Here is a 15,521-nt window from a genome sequence, read left to right as displayed (position 1 = left end):
AATAAGCCTAATTATTTCTCTCTTGTAAAGGCAGCAAGGAGATCCTTTCAAATGAAGCCACGGGTCTTTCGGAAATTTTCATGTTAAGAAAAAGGCTATTAAAAATTTTAATTTTGGGAAATTTGTTTAAAAATATCAAAAGTTTTTAAAACACTTGAATAGGATTATAGGTCATTATGAAACAATTCTTAATTATCTATTTAACCAAAGTGATGAGAAAAGATTTTAATGACAAATACAGAAAGTTGTATACTTGTTAGCAAAACTTAGCTCTTAATATTGAGAAGATTCTGTTTTCTTAAGTAATCAAGGACCTCTATAAGACAACATAAAACACAGAAAATTATTTAGATAAAACAATCTTTGCTTTCTAGGCAATACTTTTCACAGTATCTTACTAAGAGCAGACCAATAGTATAGGGAAACTTTGTCCTTTTAATAGAGGGACCAAATTCTAATTCTGCATCAACTTACTTTTGATATTTAAATTCATATAGTTAATAAAATTCATTCCAATTGTATTCAGCTTGACCACACATAAATTTTCCTTTCCCTAGATTCTTTTCACAAACCTTCATCTTTCCTGGCCCCTTTTAGTTTGTCTCTTCTTATTCTTGCAGAAATAACCAGCTTATTTTAGGATAAACTACTTTCTTTAAATTCCCTCAAAAATGTATCTCCATACCTTACACCTGTTGACATCAGGAATGTCCAAACCTGTAGAGAATTTTTCATAAGGGTTTATATGAGCCAAACATGCCAGGAAGCAAGATGACAGTTTTACAGTTTTACAGTTCTTTTGATTCACTTGCAATTAAGAAGGGAACATAGGTTATATTACATGAAGGTAGAAGAAAGCAAGTCAAGAAATCTCTATGATTAGATCACAGGGTAGTTAACAAGATCACATGTTCCCTTGAGGATGATTACGCCTCTGCAGGGTCTGGAAAAGAAGATTACTTCTAGCATTTGGAAGATCTAAATGAGCAAGAATAATGGACAGGGCTTGCTTAAGGCAAAGATAAAGGTTGTACAGGCCTGGGATAAGATTATCCATCATGAGCTGCCCAGTTAGGAATTTATGTTCAGAACACCCTGTGAGGATATTTTCAGTCACTGAACTTGTGAGATTTATTACAAACCCCACTTTTTGTTCACCTACCTTCTTTTACTGTAAACATGTATTACTTCCTTGAATTCAAAGTTGTTTCTTCTATTATTACTAGTAATTTCAATTATATATATATATATGGGAATTTTTAACCTTTAAAACATTAATCTCTAATGAAAACTAAGTAATTAGCTTCCTTTAGATTGACCAATTTATGAATACATTTCATAACCTCTAGAAACAGACTCTTACTGGTAAATATATTTCATATTTTTAGAAACATAGATTTCCTCAACATGGCACAAAACATTTTTATTAACAGAGAAATTTATCTTTTAGTTTCTATGTTTTTAGAAGCCAAAAGTAGGTAAACTTAGACTGATTTAGCAGGTAATGCTTCAGTATTTTATCTTATCTGAAAATAATATTGATATTTAATAATTTCCATCTTTTAACTTAGTTTAACAAAACTCTAAGTTTTCAAATTACCCAAAGCTTCTGGGAGCTATTCTTTTTTAAAAACTTTTTTGGATGACCAGAAAATAAACATCTATTAATACAATAGCAACAGAAAGGGTTTCCAATTTTTTAGAAGGAAAAAAAAAAACATGAACAAGCACCACCTGATAAGTATTACAAGATTAAATGCTCAGATTTTATTGTTCTGAGAGCTCCCTACCACACTGCAGATGTTTGATCAAGGACAACTGCCCTCAGAGCCACTGTAGGACGTTTCTCACTGCGTGTAGCTTCACAGTCAACTCCTCAAAGAGAAGACCGAAATGGTACTGTCCCTGTTTTAGAAGTTCTTAGTGTATAGTGGGAACTTATCAATGTGGAACACAGACTCTTGCCTCTTGAATTCAAGAAAAACCATGAACTACTCTATCATTTTTTTTCTCTGATACAGTCTGCAGGAATGTTCTGTGAAGACTCATTTTCCATTCCTACCATATTATCTGGATGAGAGGAGAGGAGGGCGGAAAGGTGCCAGTGTAGCAATAGGCGATTCGGGTGATAGTCTGCGCTCCACTCCCTTTCTGCTGGCAGGAGTAGGCATCTTTTCTGGCAGCTACAGCAGCTCGTTGTGGGGAGGAAGAGGCTGCCCACCCATCACCTCTTCTTGAAGCCGTATTTTTTCCCGTCATAAAAGACATCTGTCTTAGAGCTACCTAAATTGACAGTCTCTGGGCAACCACCTCTATCCTTTTCCTAGATGGTGCGCACTCCACGGATCACACAGCGCCCCTGAGAGGAACCAAAAGTTACACTCAACACGTATGTGCTCCAGGATTCAAAGATGCACGTAGGAATCACAGAACATACACCTACCATCACATTTTTCACACGCTCTTCTGATGGCAACACCAGCCTACTTGTAGTAAAAGATCAAGGCCAGGTAATGTTTAGCCATAGATCGCACTCAACGGGGCCACCAAAATTATTCTTAAGTACACTTACTATAACATAGAATTGTTGCTATAAAAGTTTTTACCTAAAAAGTTTTTTTCCTACTTACATCTATTTAATTGATGTATCCTTAACAATTATGTTTAGATTACTTGTGAAAACTTCATTAGATGTTAAATGACGTCAGCCATCATTCTAAGTTATTATTTTTGCTAACAAACTTATAAGCTTTGGTAGAATAAAAGTAGTATATTTAATGTTGATAACTGTAAAGATGATGCAGGACAGAACAAATTCCCCAGAGATGGGAAGGGGGGAAACCAAGCCCTGTACAGAGAGAAGAGGTCCTTTGGCAGAGAGTATAGAGAGAATTCAACACACACCAAAGTTAGAGTCAAAAGGAAAGTTTGTTAGAAAAGGGATAATAGTCCACAGCCACAGTGTGCTTTCCTCTCAGAGGCAGAAAGTGAGAGGGACAGTGAGAGGAACAATGAGAGAGACAGTGAAAGACAGTAAAGACACTGAGAGGGACCCTGGGTCTTCAGAGAATTCAGCTTATATGTCGTTTTTTAGTTCCCATTTCCTTTCATATGGACATACAGTGAGGAAAGGGAAGAGTATATAGCCCGAAAAGGTAAGAATATGTAGAGTGAAAGGCCTGCTGGCATGTCCCAGTTTTTAATCCATAGGTTCCTCATGGTTTTAGCCATAAGGAATGACTCTTGGTTCCTGGCCCTCCTTCACAGGTGTGGGGAATGAGTCGTTAACAATCCCGGTTGAAATCTTCCTTTGTTCTGAAGGTGTCCTCCTGGCCTGGCTGCAGGGCTGATTACAAATTGCAGTCTCTGAATGTGGCTTGATTAACATTTTAATTCTCCTGAGTCCTCCCTACAATAAAGAGATGTCTGTTTTAGTTAAATTAACAAACTCAATTAGCTTTAATTTCAATTTGTTTTTTCAGGTGAGGCAACCCTTGGTTGATCTCACAGTTTGCAAGGACCTTGTCATTTTACAATCCTTTATTTTTCATGCCTACAGCACCTGGTCTTCCTAGGTGGTCTCCCATCCAAGTACTAACCAGGCTGGACCCTGCTTACCTTCTGAGATCAGACGGGATCCAGCTGTTCAGGGTGGCATGGCCATAGACTCAAATATTTTTTCCAAGTCATGTAAACACGAAATGCATTTGGCTTATTTTCTATATTTCTGAGAATTTTAGCATATCCAATCCTTAATTCGTATAAGCACTGATTTGTTTTGCCAGTGTAAGAAACATCCAAACCTGTAGAGAATTTTAATAAGTTTATCTGAGTCAAACTGACAATTGCCAGGAAGCAAAATCTCAATGGATTAAGAAAATACCCCAGAGAATGGCAGGCTTGTAGCTTATTTTATACAAAGGAGGAGGCAGAAGGAGGGTTCATTAGTGGTAGAGTAAGGGGGTGGGAGAAAGCAAAGCAGGAACATCTCTGGGACTGGATAAAAAGTAAAACAAAGAGACACATACTTCTTTTACATTGGTGGGTACAGGAGAGTTAATAATTAACATTTACAACACATAGAGATGGTGTGTGGGGAACAAGATAATCACGAGGGGTTCTGTGGTCTCTGTGCTCTGGGGCACTGGGTCGTGCCCTGAGGGGTCTGGGAAAAGGGATTACTCTGACATTCCAAGGATTTGTTATCTTAGACAGGCTCACTAAGGTAAAGATTGACCTTCCTCAAGAAAGCTACAGGCCCATGGTGTGACAACCCATCATAACTGGCTTTTGGTTAGAAATTTTTTGTTCAGACTATCCAGTGTGATTATTTTCGATCTCTGAGTTTGTAGGGCCCACTAAGCTGGCCTCCCCTAAGCTTGTCAGGTTAGTATGTGGACTTTTTTTTTTTTTGTCCAGTTTTTTAAGCACATTAATTTTAGAAATTAGCAACACCATCTTGAGGTAGAAAATACCACACATTTGCAACATACACACACACACACACGCACACACACGCACACACACAAACACATGAACACAAAAACAGATGCAGTGACCTCATGCCTTCCATAAAAGTGGGATCTTTCAAATGACCTTCCCCCCACAACCCTTTTTTAAAAATGAGAATTAAATTCCTCAAACTTGCAGTTTAAAAAGATAACCTAGATAAGAGTTCCTGGAGAAGACCAGGTATTTACATCTCAAAAGCACAGGGAAAGAAATGCAAGTTCCTCCTAGAAGGACTTTGAGATGAAAAGGGGAGGCTCGAGGATGCTAAAAAGTCCTGTGCTCCTCTGTAGCAAGCATCATATGTCTTTAATTGCTAAGAATTTTTTTCATAAAAATTGCAAAATTGAGTCTATAATTTACGACTAGTAGTTTCAATTACATATATTGGAATTTTTAATGCTTCAAACTTAAAACCTTTAATTCACTTAATTGTAATTTTTATTTTTAATTTGGCAAGTTTCATCAGATTCTCCAAGAGGAAATGTATGCTGTGCTCCCTGTTAACCTAAAAATAAAGGCCAAAGTCAGAGGCAACAAGCATTTATTTGAGATCCAAAAGAATAGCTATTCTGGAAGCACTGATTAGACAGAAACCCAAATAGTGTTTCAATTAGAAAGGGAAGGCAAGGGGTCTTTATGAGAAAGGGGAGGGGAAAAGTTGCATCAGTAGAGGAAAAGCATTTCTATAGGTGTCAGATAAGCTATAACAACCTTAATTCTAAAGAATGTTTTTAATCTTCAGCCCCTCATCATGATATCTGTTTTCTTGTTATCTTTGTAAACAGTTGTTTGGAATACAATGCCTCTTTACACCCAGCCCAAAGGTTATTTTGACCAATTTTAACATTCCAAGGGTTTGAGGAGTGAGCTGTACAAAGTAGGTCCTTTGGGACGGCAGCTCTGGCTCCATTTTAAATTATATTATTTTTCACACCCTGGAGAAGCCAGTGCTTCTTCTGTCAATAAGCAGGTATTAGGAGGTGAGACTTGCATTTTATTTGGAAGAACCGGGTGCCTAGACAGTCGATTGTTGGCTTCAGCCATGTGGAAAAAACAGTAACTTGATAAAATGGTTGTCTGCAGTTGAGATTTTAATATTTTGCCCATCTCTGAAATTCCCACCTCACTTTTTTGTTAGGCACACAAGAGCTCTTTTGTGTGCTTGCAACATATGTCACCAACAAAGTTGGTAAGTAAGAGGTTAGATATTACTTTCCTGCTGGGCTAGCAGCGGCGGCAGTTTCTTGATCACAATAGGATCAGATATATGGAGTCAGGTTTGTGGGTCTCCTTGCAAGGAGTCATGAGAATGTTTAGTTCTGCACAGCCCCAAGGAGTACGCTCAGGTGGCTCACAAAGCCAGGAGATGCCTGCTGGTACTCAAGTGTTTCTTTTCCTCCAATGATGCCCAGGAGCTAGTCTTTGGGTAGGCGGGTGTGTGTCTTTAACAACATGCTTTCTTCTCTTGCTCTTCCTTTTTAATGAAAGGTGCAATTCAAGAAGGCTATGGTGTCAGGGTAGATTAAATGACAGATTTTGGTTTCCATTGTGTTAATTTTTATGTATATTTCCCTATATGGCAGAGTGCTGCTGGTTTTCCAATAATGGTTTGTTTAAATAAAGTAAGTAAATTTAGAAAAGAGTATTAAGTCAATAATAGTGCAAGAGTCACATGCATATGTGACAAATTGTAAAGTGATTGGAGCTTCAGGGTGGTAGAAGATGACTGAAGTCAGCAGGCCAGAACTAAAACAGATCTCAGCCACAGGGGAGTGCGCCCTTGGCCACTTCACTCCTCAAATGAAGACCATTTAATCCACTTAGGTGAAGAAGGGTCATGAGACTGAAGCATAATATCTACAAACTTTCTGGCTAAAGTAGAGGTTCTATTATGGATAATTTAATTAGGAGTAGCAGTAGTAGTTACAGTTCTATTACAAATGTAGTAGGGTGACCTCCCTCACAACATGGAGTTGCAGTGACAGGTAGATTGTTTTGAAATTTACTTGATTGTTGGTTCCTGGTTGTTGCTACTATTTATTTTAAAAGTTTCGAAACACCCCTAATGTACCTCCTTTTAAATTTTTATATTTTTTAAGAGAAGTAAAAGCTCGGCTTGTTTTGAAAGCAGGTTGTTCTACCTATAGCATCTACTGTGACTGCCAAACGCAGTGGCAACTGCCCTAAGGTGTCTCTTGTCTCTTGTTGGGGGAGGGGTTTTGTGACCGCTGGACATTGGCCTGAAGGGGCGTGTCTACTCCCCACCCCGCCCCGGGCTGGGGGCTTCCTGCTCCTTCTTCAGGGTTTGGGACCCTGTTCTGCCAGGTATCTGACCTGAGTCTGTCAGTCTACCCATCAGTGGTGGGTGGGTGACAGAGTAGTGCAAAGCAAACCCTGTCCCCAGAGACCCCCTAAGCTAGGTGAGTGCATCCCTTCGCCCAGCTAAGAGCTTTTATTTTTATTTATTTACTTTTAGACGAGGCAACCCTTGGTCGACCTCACAGATTGTCATCTTACAATCCCTTTTTAGGCCTACAGTACCTGGTCTTCCCAGGTGATCTCCCACCCAAGTACTAACCCGGTTGGACCCTGCTTAGCTTCCGAAATCAGACTGGATCGGGCTTGTTCAGGGCGGCATGGCCGTAGACCCAGCTAAGAGCTTTAGCACGCACTTTAGTTATACTTTCGACCAGCCAGAGAGCGGGTAATGCGGCCCCATTTTGCAGTTGAGAAAACTGAGGTTTGAAATGGTGGTTAAGAAACATGTTCAAGGATACCCGCCGAGTCTTTCCAGCACAAAACCCGTTCTGGGGGTCCTTCCGTAGGTGGACCTCCTCTTCCAGCGCCCTCTTCAAGCCCCAGGGGATCCACCTAGTCTCTGCAGCGAGGGTGGGGGAACAAGGGGTTGACCGCCGCGCGGAGTCATTTGGCAAACTCTCCCTGAGTCCCCAACCCAGCCCCGGGGTCCCTTCCGGCGGGAAGCTGTTGCTGACCACTCGGCCCAGAGCCCTGCGCTCCCGCCGCCCCCTGGACGTGGCATCAGGTCTGGTCCACTGTCCTCTGGCGTCTGCGCTCCTCCTGAAAAGGGCCTCGACTTTACCCGTGCGTTCTGCATTTGCCCTCACCGCCCCAGACAAGGAGCCAGGTTTCCAGCTTGGGCCTCACTGCGGCCGCGGAGACCCCGGCCCACCCTTGCGCCACAGGAATGATACTGCCACGACGCCCAGATTACGTCCCTGAAGCTGAGAGAGGGCGAGCGACGCGCCCAGGGGTCCCAGCTCTCCGCGCGGCAGGCCTCAGGTCTGGGCACCAGGCCTCTCCCACCAATCAGGCGCCGGGGCGGGGCCAGGGGCGTGGCCTCGGTGGGCCCGGCCGGGTCTCCGCGGCTCGCGGCCGGGCTGGGGGCGGGGCGTGAGGGAAGGCCTCGCGGGCGGAGCGGAGAGGGGCGGAGGCGAGGGCCGGGCGGCACCCGCTCTCGCTAGGGCCCCTGCTGCTGCCCAACCTCAGTCCGCTCTCCGCTCCCGCGCCGCCAGCATGACTGACACTCTGCTGCCTGCGGCCCCCCAGCCGCTGGAGAAGGAAGGCGACAGCTACTTTCGGAAGGTGAGCGGCTTCGGGCAGGCGGGAAATCTGCGGGCTGCAGACCTCTTTTACTCCAGGCTGCGGAGGAGCCTGCAGGAGAGTGCGACCGGGGTCGACCAGGCCAGGAGGGGGAGGGGGCGCGCTGGCCTTAGGGCGCGCGGGGCTGAGGCTCCGGGTGAGGGGTGCGGCGGCCGTGTACGCGACGGCCGAGAGTTGGTGGCTTCCGGGGCTGGAGATGTCTGAGGCCACCCCGCGCAGGTGCCTGCGTAGGATGGAGTCCAGAGGGTGCACCTGGGGAAGGGACCCGTTCATAGTTGCGTTGGCGCTCTCCTCGCGGCACATTGGGACCCGAGCCCTTGTCGAGGGCGCCGGAGGAGATAGAAGGACCCCCTGAGACAGCTTGGCGGTCTCCAGAATGCTTCCAGTTCTGTTTCTTAAACGTTTTAGAGTGCACGGGAAAGCTGCTGGTGGGAGGTGACCTCGGGGGTCGCCCAGAAGGGCTTGAGAGCGGCAGACATAATTGATTGTTGGAGAGACCTGGGGCGAGTGCGGGCTCCTGGAGAGCTGAGTAGTTCCAGGCGACCCTCGGCACACACCCAGGCCTCCCGCCCTGCACATAACAGTCCCCATCCCAGTCCCTCCAAAACGACTCCAGCCTGCGGAGCGGGGGCGCTTGGATGCCTGAAGGTGGCAAGGCCTGAGTCACAAAGATGCTTTTGAGCCCGGAGTCACGGTGACACCTTCTACCCTTCCTCCTCACAGGTCCCTGCCAGTCTAAAAATAGCCCTTGGAGCTTGGCCAGGTTCGACTGGGTGGGTAGAGAGATTGTGTGTGTGTTTTTTTAAATAACATATATGACCCAAGGTAGAGTGTATAATTATAAACAGGGAAATGAAACTTTTTCACAGAGCAATCAATTCTTAATTGTTCAAAGCCTCATGATCCAGTGGGTAAATGGATTTTGCACCTTCCTCCTTTTCCCTTGTGCCGCAGCCTTTGGGCTTTTGCTCTCTGGTGAGGAGACTCGGCCCCAGGGGATGGGCAGGACTGGAGGGGAGAATGTGGAAACAGGTGAGGACAGAGTGGGGAAAAAATTATTTTTGGTTAAATTGATTTTAGCATTTTTTTAAAAAGAAGAGTAGTTTTAAGGTATATTTAAGTTTAAAGATGCCATCATAGAATTATAGGATTATAACTACTAATTATGTGTGGCATTTGGGACAGAGGATCACAGGCCATGGAGTTGCAGAAGGAGGCCTGGCCTGGGAATCACCAGAGCCTCAGAGCCTGACTGCCACCCCCACAAAATTGCTGTGTAGCCTCCAGCAAGTTACTGCCTCTTTCTGGGAAAGTTTTTCTTCCTGAATTGTTTCTCCCAGCAATTGGGGGTCTGGACCTACAGTGGCACCTGGGGGAAATGACTGAGGGAGGGGCAGAAGAGATGGAGAATACCTGTGAGGGTTATGATCCCAAGTGTTCCAGAATAGGTTTTCCAGGGGGAGGATGTACATGGGAAAGAGTACATGGCAACGAAGCCGTGAAAGGATGCAGAATCGGACGTTTCTTAGATGCAGTTTCTCCAGTGGAGGAGAAGAGAATTGTGGGTTTAAAATAAGGTAAATCACATCTCTTTTGAAAAGGAGACCTTGTAATGATTATTGTGCTACTTCTTACCAATCCAAAGAATGTTCTTCGTGTGAGGATAATAAAAAGGTGTTGATGTTGAACCTTTCCTGATCTGTGATCCAAGCCAGTTTGACCTAAAACAAATGCTCCTTGAATAAAAGGTAGAGAAGGATGAAGAATGGGAGGAAGAGCGTTTCAGGTAGACGAAATAGCATGGGTAAAAGCATGGAACTGTGAACACTTGTGAGGGAACCCTCTGCAGTGTGGTGATATAAGTGGGAACTAGGCTATTTGGGGTCATGCGTCCTGGATGTATGGGAGGAGAGCCAGGGATTCATCAAAGTGTTTAACGCAGGACTGGACATGTGAGATTCACATCACGAGACCACTTTGCTGAGTGGCTGGTAGAGAGGCAGTGGTGGAGCCAGGCAGGGAGAAGTTGGAATTGTGGGACTTAGCCCTCTGTGGTCCCCACTATTTCTGATAATGGACTATTGATTATTGATGCCTTTCAGTCAGTTATATAAAGTGCTGTATAAAGAGCCCCACTACCACCCATCTTTCCCACTAGCTTGCACCCCTAATTCAGACCAGAGGCAGTGATCACAGTGAAGAGGTTGGAATGATGAGGTCTAGAGCAATGACAGTGTTAGCAGGGATGGTAAGAACTAATGGGCAGGATATGGTGGACCATTCCTGCTGGCAGGAATCCAAAATGTCTGCCTTAGGTGTCTGAGTGGATGGTGTCATGTGCCTAACTGACATGGGGGACCCAGGAGGCTGGTGTGGAAGCAGGTGGTCTTGGAGTCGAGGCCTCCATGAGATATCCAAGTGGTGGTCCCAGAGGGGAGTCCACTCCAGAAACCTGGCAGCCAAGAGCACACCCTGGCTGGAGATTTAGTCAGGGCATCATACAAGTGCCCCTGAACTTTTGGGATTTTTGTCCATCCTTACAGGATTAAATTAATTTCTACTAAAATCAAGGTTCTCTTTTCATCCTATTCGCTTTATTCTACCTCTCCACCCCTCCTCTTTTTGAAATGCCTTTGTGCTCCATTCATTCCAAAAGCATTTATTGAGTGTCAGTTCTGAGCCTGACAGCTGTCAGGTTTTGGGGCACATTTGACCCTGATTCAGTATGGCTTCTGTAGCAGTTCACAGTGGGCCTCATTTCCTTGGGTGCCAAGCAGTGCTAGGAGTTGGCGCTTTGTCTGATAGCTTGGTCCATGTTTGGACAGAAATCAGCCTTTTTGCTTTAGTACAGAGAGCAAACAATGTGTGTATTGGGGGATAGGAGGGTTCCACAGTCCATATTCACAGCTTCAGGTCCGTTTTGTGTGACTTGTACATACAATGAAGACAAATTGCCCAAAAACCACTGTGTCAGCTGGGCTGGGACCCTGAATGTGTGAGACAATCATTGGCAGAGAGGGAGGCCCCCTGGTAAATCAGGGTCTTTGGGGGGTTGTGTAAGACTTGGCTGTGCAGAGCCCAAGGACGCGGACACAACTTAGCCCCAGGTCAGGCATGGACACCCCCAGGACCCACTGGGAGCCTCCTGGGCTAGCAACTTGGTGGGGGTGTGGGGGGAGAATCTCTGAATTAAAACAAATAAAAAACAACACTTTCTGGTCTATTGCAATATGTTTCTTCTCTGGCTTCTCACTTTTTTTTTTTTCATTTTTTATTTACATTTATATGTTTACATAAAGGTACAGGTCTGTAAGATTAGTGCTATAAATTCCTTTCTTAAAAGAATGACCATTGGAAATGGAGCACCTTTTCCCCCAGATTTTTATGCTGATCCTAATGAAAATCTTGGAAGAATGTGTGTTCTGGCCTATAGTTAATGCAGAGTAATGCAGGTTTCTAAGACACTGCAATCCTGAGAGCAGGGCTCGTCTCCAGGCCTTTCTATGTTCTGTAGTCCTAAAGCCCTAAGAGCCTGGTCCTTGGCCAAAATAGAACCAGCCAGAGAAAATGTAGAGAAAGCCGTGAAAGGGCCTGAGAGGTCTCAGCACTGTGTGGAAGAAGAGAGTCAGCACAAAATACAGCATTGTCAGGTCCTTATCTCTGCCTCTTCATCCTCTGGGAACACTAATGACCTGAAATGAATTTAGCTCCATTGTTTTTACTCAAGAGCTGGAGAAGTTGTTTCTTGTGCACAGAAAACTCCAGGGTGGATGGGGCCCCACAGTTCACAGTGTCCTGGTTTGTGGTCACTGTTTACTCTGGGCTTCCCAGAGGCTCCAGCAGAGAAGAACAGAGGAGGGTTTTTTTATACCCAGAAGTTTCTCCTAGTTCTTCCTCCATACCATTCGTTTTAGTGGGGTGTAATTCATGTTGGACATGTGTGTGCAACATTTATGTACACACTTATGTGTTGGGAAGCCTTCTACTGGGTTGAGTCTGCAGAGCCCAGGTCTTGGGGCCCAGCAGGTCTAGCTTTACTGGGCATTGATGATGTCTCGCCAGGTACTTGGACTCATCCCCTTGGAGCCTTGAATCCTTTCCCAGGTGCGGACGGAAGGAAGGAAAAGGGGAGTGTGAAGGTTTACCGTGCTGCCTCCTCCCCACCCCATACCCTGCCATGGCGTGGGCCAAGTTCTAAAGGCCAGGCTAGACCCAGACTGATCATGACCTTGGGGAGGGTCTAGCTGCACTGGTGCACACTGGCAGCTCAGAGGGTGTGTCTGATAAATACCTCCTCACATTTCAGGATCCTGGCCAGAAGGGGTCCCCTGGCAGAAACAGAATTTTCATGGTGACTCAGAGGAGAGTCAACATGATGAGCTGTAATACTGTAAATGTCCCTTGCTTCCTGGGGCTATTTGGGCCGTTTCCAAGACACCACCTGATGAGACCAGGCATTGGCCTTAGCTTGATCACCACTTCCTCCTTTGGCTCAGATACCAGAGTCTCGTGACATAAAAGCTACATTGGAGGTGGCCACAGAGGACAGCAGTGCGCCAGGTGCAACTCAGCCAGAGAACTGAGTATCTGTCAGAGCAGGTGGCAAGGGGTGTCAACAGGAGCGAGGTCCCCACCTGCAGTCCCCGAGATGGGGAGAGATGCAATATAAGTCCTTTAGGCCTTTCCAGTCAGACCCATAGAGTTCAGCATGGCCATATGCCCTCAGAAAGTCCCTGGGTTCAACTGGATTGTAAGAAGAGAAAAGGCAGATGATTGAAGACCACCTCAGAATTAGCTTCCTTTCCTCCAATATTATTTGTATTATAAAAATAGTATAAATTATTGTAAAAAAGGTTATTAGAGAAGTGTACAAAATCTCACACACATACCAGCCCCCACCCTACCCCACCCCACCCCACACAGTCACCTTCTAGATAAAGCCTGTTAACATGGTGACTACATCCTATGGGTTGCAATAAGCAGGTCATTAGTTGTGGAAATACATTTAATTCATGACTATTTTGCTGATTATAAATCTTTGTTGTTTATTCAGCGTGTTGAAAAATAACTGAGTGGCACACAATAGGTGTTTCTAACGATTTGTAAAACCAACTGAAGGGAGCATCTAGTTAAAAGATTATAGCTGGGTGTTGACTTGTGTTGTGGTCCCATGCCCCTATGAAGGTGTCGAGATGATGCTGGCAGGCAGCTGAGCCTCAGCCTACAACCCTGATGGGGATCCTGGAAGGGCAGGAGGGCTCATTACGAGAGCCAAATCCATGTTTTACTTATGGACGTGGAAAAAGCTGGATTCTGTTCATCAGCCTACCCTGAATCTCTAGCATGATAAAGAGTTAAATTAGACGTGTGCGCGCGTGCGTGTGTGAGTGTGTGTGTGTGTGTGTGTGTGTGTTGCAGAGTATTGCATGCTATTTCTGTGCTTTCTAGTTGACAGCTTCTGGCTAACTCATAAACAAACAATTCTATTTTCCAGAGTTTGGTGGTTGAGTGAGGGATTATGTAACTAGGAAGGAGTAAAGAAGCAGCAAAAAGCACCAGCTCTCCCATGCTTTCTGTGAGGGTCTCTGGCCAGGGGACCCTGCAAAGTCATCCATGACTCAGTTTCTGACCTGGAGACCCCAGGTTCACACTGTGCCCTCAATTCGTATGGGCTTTATCAGTGGCTGTGTGGAAGAAGGGTCCCACTGGTTCTCTGGGTGGAGGAGGGGTGCAAGGTATCAGGTACTGCCCAGAGCAGGGCCTCAGTCTGGAAGGAAATGCTGCTCCATTCTGTCTGTGTGTGTTTTTCTGGTGTCCTGACCTATCTTCCTTTCCAGTGTGGGTCTCTGCAGGTGTAGCTTAAGTGTCCTTCCCTTTCTTTCAAATAAAATGCCTTCAGTTTTTGCCTAGGTGCTGCTTTTAAATACTTGTTTCCCAGCCGAACAATATGACTGACTATACACTAAGGGCATGTGGTGTATGTTGACAGGTAGAATTTTCACTCCAGGTGAACTTACTCAAGTAAGGACTTTTTTAGTTGCGGGTGTCAGAAAAATCCAAAATGGCTTAGGCAGATAAACCCACAGCATTACATCCCTACAATGGAATTCTACCAGCTCTGTAAAGGAACAGACCACCGATAAGTGCAACAACATGGAAGAATCTCAAATATTGAGCAAAATAAGCCAGATAATAAAGAATTCACATTCTGATTCTGTCTATATGAAGTCCTAGAACAGGCAAAAGTTTGTGGCGATAGAAACAGTATCAGTTGCCTGGGAGTGTTGGAAGTGTTCTAATTTTTGATTGGAGTAGTGGTTACACAGGTGTGTACATTTTCCAAACTCAACGAACTATGTATATAAAATCTATGTTGTTTTATTATATGTAATTTATACTGTAATTTAAAAAGTGACTTAGGCAAGGAAGGGACTGCATTGCCTTCAGTAACTGAGAAATCCAGAAGAATAGCTTCAGGCCTGGCTTGATCTAGGGCACCAATACTGCCACCAAGACTCAGCTTCTCAGCTCTGCTCCCCCTGGATTTGCTTCATTTCTGGGGAGACACTGTCCTTGCTTTGGTAAGGTGGCTGCAGCTGCCCAGACTCACGTTCCCCTAGGTACACAGTTGATAGGGATACCGAAGCCTGAAGGGTTCAGACTGTCCTATGTCAGGTGCTCACCTTGAACCAATCTCAGCACTAGGGGCCTTTGATTTTTCTACTGGCTGGGCACGAGTCAGATGTTCTTCCCTTTGGGAAGGAGATGTGGCAGCATGGATTCACCACACCTGACCACCATGGGTCACAAGGTGGGAGAGTAGGACGCAGACCAGTGTGCCCGAAGGATGAGCAGTGCTGCTGGGCAGCCCTCAGCCAGGAGGCATGTGAGGGGCGTCTGGGGTTGGCGGACGAGCTGTCACACATTCCCACACATTCCTGTTACTCAGGCAGCCTCACAGCCCATCTTAGTACCAGGAAGGACATGGGCTTAAGTTCTGAGCCCACTCTTTTGGCCTCTAAACCTCTAAGCCTCAGAATTGTGGGATCCAGGACACTGAGTCCACATCAGCTGTCTTGACACTTGGAAGACACCCACAGATTTAGCGATGGAGCTGAGGTTTCACTCAGGACCTGCCCTTCTTGAGTGCTGGCTGTTGGACCATCCTTCCATGTTCTGAGACTGATGCAAATGCCCAGACCTTAGTCTGGTAAGGGAACCAACAGACCCCACGTAGAGAAAAGACTCACTTCTCTCTTAATCTTGTAAATGGTGACCTTGGAGGCTAGGACAATTCATGTGCTTCCTCCCCACGCCAGGTTCCCAGGCCAAGCAGGAGTGACAGGTGCTGCCCTGGCCCCTGGCACAAACGGTTTTGGAACAGCTCT

General features: G+C 45.2%; 1 protein-coding gene and 3 pseudogenes across 1 annotated transcript in view; 1 reads left to right on the top strand and 3 right to left on the bottom strand.

The window, feature by feature from the left end:
* Positions 1-2,224: 2,224 nt before the first annotated feature.
* Positions 2,225-2,525, bottom strand: LOC118611315 (annotated as a pseudogene).
* A 1,025-nt stretch (positions 2,526-3,550) lies between these two features.
* Positions 3,551-3,668, bottom strand: LOC118611710 (annotated as a pseudogene).
* Positions 3,669-7,041: 3,373 nt separating this feature from the next.
* LOC118611735 lies at positions 7,042-7,160 on the bottom strand (annotated as a pseudogene).
* Positions 7,161-7,965: 805 nt separating this feature from the next.
* The window catches only part of RHPN2 (rhophilin Rho GTPase binding protein 2), a 48,541-nt gene continuing 40,985 nt past the window's right edge, over positions 7,966-15,521 (top strand). The window contains exon 1 of the mRNA XM_016133254.2: positions 7,966-8,115. Coding sequence (XP_015988740.2) covers positions 8,047-8,115 — 69 coding nt within the window. The 5' untranslated portion in view covers positions 7,966-8,046. The remainder of the gene's footprint in view (positions 8,116-15,521) is intronic.

This window comes from Rousettus aegyptiacus, unplaced genomic scaffold (assembly GCF_014176215.1).
Source record: "Rousettus aegyptiacus isolate mRouAeg1 unplaced genomic scaffold, mRouAeg1.p scaffold_m13_p_14, whole genome shotgun sequence".
NCBI lineage: Eukaryota > Metazoa > Chordata > Mammalia > Chiroptera > Pteropodidae > Rousettus > Rousettus aegyptiacus.
The sequence above is the reverse complement of the archived record's forward strand: the minus strand, read 5'-3'. Positions and strand labels throughout refer to the sequence as shown.